Source organism: Aulostomus chinensis, chromosome 6 (assembly GCF_037954235.1).
Source record: "Aulostomus chinensis isolate RoL2024-O1b breed Wild chromosome 6, RoL_Achi_v1.0, whole genome shotgun sequence".
NCBI classification, from domain to species: Eukaryota; Metazoa; Chordata; class Actinopteri; order Syngnathiformes; family Aulostomidae; genus Aulostomus; species Aulostomus chinensis.
In genome coordinates, this window is record NC_141325.1 from 682,501 (window position 1) to 686,882 (window position 4,382).

Consider the following 4,382-nt stretch of genomic DNA (forward strand, 5'->3'; position numbering starts at 1 on the left):
CTGAGCGCGCTCAGAGCGCCAGGCCTGTCTGAGGCAGGAACGTGGTGGAGCACACCCACCCCCGACCACACGAGCCACACACTCACACAACAGAACCAGCTTTTCTACCATCATGCCCACGTTCAGACAGGTGACCATGACTGTGTGGGGGCTTTGACACACACACACACACACACACACACACACACACACACACACACACACCAGTCGAGTTGTGTTAGGAGGTTATTATAATCTTGATTTGGCTTCATCTCTCAACTGTGTGTGTGTGTGTGTGTGTGTGTGTGTGTGTGTGTGTGTGTAGGTCAGCAGAACCAGCCTCAGAGCTTGATGACGGACTACAGTAAGGCCTGGGAGGACTACTACAAGAAACAAAGTATGTCGCCCAACCCTCTGAATTATCTTTTTGTTCGAGTTGATTTCATCAAGCCAAACATGTCAGTCGGTCTGTTTGGTCACCATAGCAACTGTGGGCTTGTCCTATTGTGCCCATCGTAGCTGCTTGGATGAAGCGTCAGTCTATCGACGCTGACCTCAACCAATCAGATCAAGGAACCGAAGCCAGTTGGTCAGCGAAACTTCGTTTCCGTGGAGATGGTTATTCGGTGACGTTCTAGCAGCATCATCAGGATCTTGTTGTCGTCACACCCAAACCACAGGATGCCGATTAGTCGAACCGCTGTCGTGTGTGATGTCGTGATAGGACGCTTCACAAACGTGACTGGCTGAAGCGGCGTGTGAGAGGATGAGCTCTGTAGTGAACGCATGTGTGTTGCAGGTCAGTCGTCTCAGCAGAGTTCGGTGCCAGACTACACTGCAGCGTTAGCGGAATACTACAGACAGCAGACCTACCTGTGGAACCCCACCCAGATACAGGTAACCCGCCGCTGCCTGCTGACATCAGCAGTCTGAGTACTAGCAAACAGGTAGGTGAGGTGAAGCTGCTGGCACTTCGTACTTCCCACTCCAGACCAGCAGGGGGCAGCAGATGTAAGTGCGTGAGGGAGTTATCTTCAAGTTAACTAGAGACAACTTTCCCGGCGCCATCTGCCGTTGTGACCCCTGCGGCCTTCTGCTCTCTCAAATGTGCTGGTGAAGTACAATTTGGTGCGCAGGGAGGGGGTGCGGCCTTAGTTTCCTGGAGCCTGAGGTCACTGACGGACAAAATAAAAAGAAATATTTTTTTAGTTGCTGGGTTAACCGTCTCCAGCTGCTCGCTAGCTGGTCGCAGGCTGAGGTTAGCCTGACGCCTGCTGCACCCCATCACCTGCCCGCCGTCTCCTCCTCTGCCCGCAGCTCAAGCACAGCAGCACAGAAGTCCCACCCCTACGGTTGTTTGGCGGTGTAACAGGAGCCTAAGCCAGCCAGAGAGACAAATATTCTTATCTTGGAAAGTTAACATCTCTCTCAGAGAGCAGTGAAGCCCTGATTCCTGGTTCTGGTCCTGGTCCTGGTCCTGGTCCTGATCTGGTTCTGACTCCTGCCAGATGTTCTACCAGTTCTTATTAGTCAAATGCACCAGACCTGCAGCATCCATGTCACCAACACTGAGTGATGTCATTTTCTCTGTCTGTAGGATCACTAGTGGCTCCTCCCTCATTGGTGAAAGCCTCACATGGTCGTCGACGGCAACCGAATGGGGGTTTCCTAGCAACGCTCTACCGCTTCCTCCTTCCTTTTGTAGAGAAAAACTAAGGATTAACAGAAAAATCACGAACTCTTTTCTTTCTGTTTTTTAACTTTACAAAGTTGATATTTTGTCGGGCAAATTTTTGGACTCTCCTCTGGTCTCTCACCGTGTAGACCTGTTTTTTTCTTTTTGTTTTTTATCGAACTTGAACTTCAAGATGTATCAGTGTGGCTTTGAACAAAAATCCAGTATAAACTATATTTTGTGTAGTTTTATTTTCCAATAAGAAAATGGTATAAGGCTTAGCAGTCTTGAGTAAGAAAATCAGATACTATTATTATAATTATATTATTTTGTTTATGATGTTTTAAAGCATGCGTCAGATTGTGTGTGTTGACTCTGTTTTTTTGTTTGGGTTTTTTTTGCATAGAAATATTTTAATAGCGTTAGATGGAAATTTAATGTTTTACCTTCAGAGACAAAACTGTTTTTGTACTAAATCTGTGCTCGCTGGGCCTGTCTGACCTAATTTTACCTGTTTAGTCACCATCTTGGAGGTGCAATGACACATTTATTATTTTCCCTTTTTTTTGTTTTCTTTTGTTTTGGTTTGATGATAGTTCTTATTCCTGTATCGCTCTAGTGATTCTTTAGTTTTTATGATGTCGTGACGAATAAATGACGATTTCTATTGCGTTGTCTAAAGCCAGATCTCTCTGTGGTCAAACGCTTTGTGTCCTCCACAGGAATAAACCTCCAGCTGACGTGTTTCCTGCCTCAACTTTCAGTACAAATATGGGGAAAATGACTATTTTCTTACGAAGTTAAACTTTATTATTGTTGTTATAACTCAGTTCTGCATTTCTACTTTGCCGATTTGTTTTAGAGGAAGTGTTAAAAGCTAAACGATGAAGTCAATGAACCTATTACTGATGTGTGAGCTCAAGTGGTGCGTTTGCTAAACGTGCGACTTGGCTAAATGTTTGCTGAACCTTTGTTAGCAAAAATGTGTGTTACCTCAACTGTGTGTTAGCCATGTGTGTTTTTTAGCTGAATGTGCACATTGACTGACTGTTAGCTGAGTGTTGAATGTTAGCTGATGTATGGGGTGTTTTCTTACTCAACATGCGGGTTAGAATTTTTGGTTTAACTAAATGATTGTGGTGGCGGAGCGCTCTGTTAGCTGTTGCATTTTAGCAGAAAATGCGGACGATGTCGCACAACATTCAGTAATGGAGTAAGAGAAGCTGTCAGCATCCTAGTTGTAATTCCGGATTAAATTTTGTTTTTTATTTAATTGTTGACTGCTACGATGTGTCCCAGTCACGAACTACGCTAGCAGCAATGTATGGATGTTCCCAAATGTTTCCTCTTTGCTGTAGGGTTAGCAAGTGTTAGCTAAATGGAACATGTTGACAGTGCAAATAGATTTGCTAAAGTATGTACGTTAAAAAAAGACTGTAATTTTGTTAAACTGTGTATTATTTGAATTTGTTTGGGGCGACATTTGTCCAAGGCAGAAATATGGTACTAACGTTATTGTGAGACGTTCTCGTGGCTGTTTTATACTTATATGAACATGAAAGTATTAAGTCTCTCTGATGTGAAACCACGCAAGTCCGATCAACAAGTTCGCCATTTTTTTGTGGGTTTGTGCATCCGAGTGCATCAAAACACGTCTTGATCAGCATAAATGTTCAACATCTCTCAGAAGTAAAACTCCCGCCTGAGCCGTCTGTTAGCTTTATGGTGTGCTTGTCTGTGTTAGCGGAGCGTTGTGCGTGCGTTAGCTGGGAAGTGTTGGACCACAGAGAGGTTTGTCTTGCAGGAGATCTGGCTGTTATTGAGTTGAACATTGAATCAGTGGTTCTGCTTCGTGTATGTGTGACGATGATGATGATGATGATGATGAGTCCTCCTGTTCAGGGGTCTATTTAAATCTGTTTATCCAGTTTTGAGTATTCAGTTTGTCAATGAGCTAATATGGTTTATGTAAATTTCCACTCTCTGGCGGGTACTCTCCAGTTAAAAATGTCCTTTGGTATCTTGTTAAACATGATATTGTTTAATTCACATGATGTCTAACCAATTTGCAAAGAGAAGCTAAATATGTGTTATAATCTCAAGACTGCTAGGCTAACTGTCTGTATCTCTTCCCTTGTCCGTCTCCACCTGGACGCCGCCTCGTTATCAAGTTGATGGGATTTGTTTTTTTCAACACGCATGTGGAGGAGCAGCAGAGCGTGGGCGTCACAGGCGTGTCGAGCGATCCCATTAGCTTGTTAGCGTGGTGGTGCCGAGTCAGGAGAGCTGTCGTAGGGGATTTCTCCCTTTGAAGATTTTAACACTGGAGTGGGCGGTCTCTGGCTGTCCAGATCCAGGCCTTGGGTAGATTGCAGGGACCTGCACTAGGTCTGAACCAGAAGCCAACTGGTTCCAGGCCTAAACTTGACAGCCCTTCACTCTGGTTTAGATCTTCCAGGTCCCAAGCCTCTCATCCTGAAGGGGTGACGGGATCCTCTTGGTTTCATGGTTTCTGTTGTTTTTCTAATGGACAGACGTCCTGACTGTAACCTGCAGATTTTTCTATTAGATTCTATTGACAGATAGTTGTGTATGAACCCGAGCCACCAGACTGTCGGTGGCCGAGGAGGAGGAGGAAGGTGGATGGTGATGATATTAACATGAGGGCTAATAAACAGGCTCATTCTTTCTGACTGACTGTGTCTTTCTGTCCATAAACCGTCTGCTT

General features: G+C 44.8%; 1 protein-coding gene across 2 annotated transcripts in view; it reads left to right on the forward strand.

The window, feature by feature from the left end:
• Window positions 1-4,344, forward strand: part of LOC147259583 (far upstream element-binding protein 3-like) — a 19,555-nt gene extending 15,211 nt beyond the window's left edge. For both annotated transcript variants that reach the window (XM_086205626.1, XM_086205627.1), the window contains 3 exons: window positions 305-376; window positions 779-876; window positions 1,577-4,344. In XM_086205626.1, coding sequence (XP_086061752.1) covers window positions 305-376; window positions 779-876; window positions 1,577-1,585 — 179 coding nt within the window. In that variant the 3' untranslated portion in view covers window positions 1,586-4,344. The remainder of the gene's footprint in view (window positions 1-304; window positions 377-778; window positions 877-1,576) is intronic.
• Window positions 4,345-4,382: the final 38 nt, after the last annotated feature.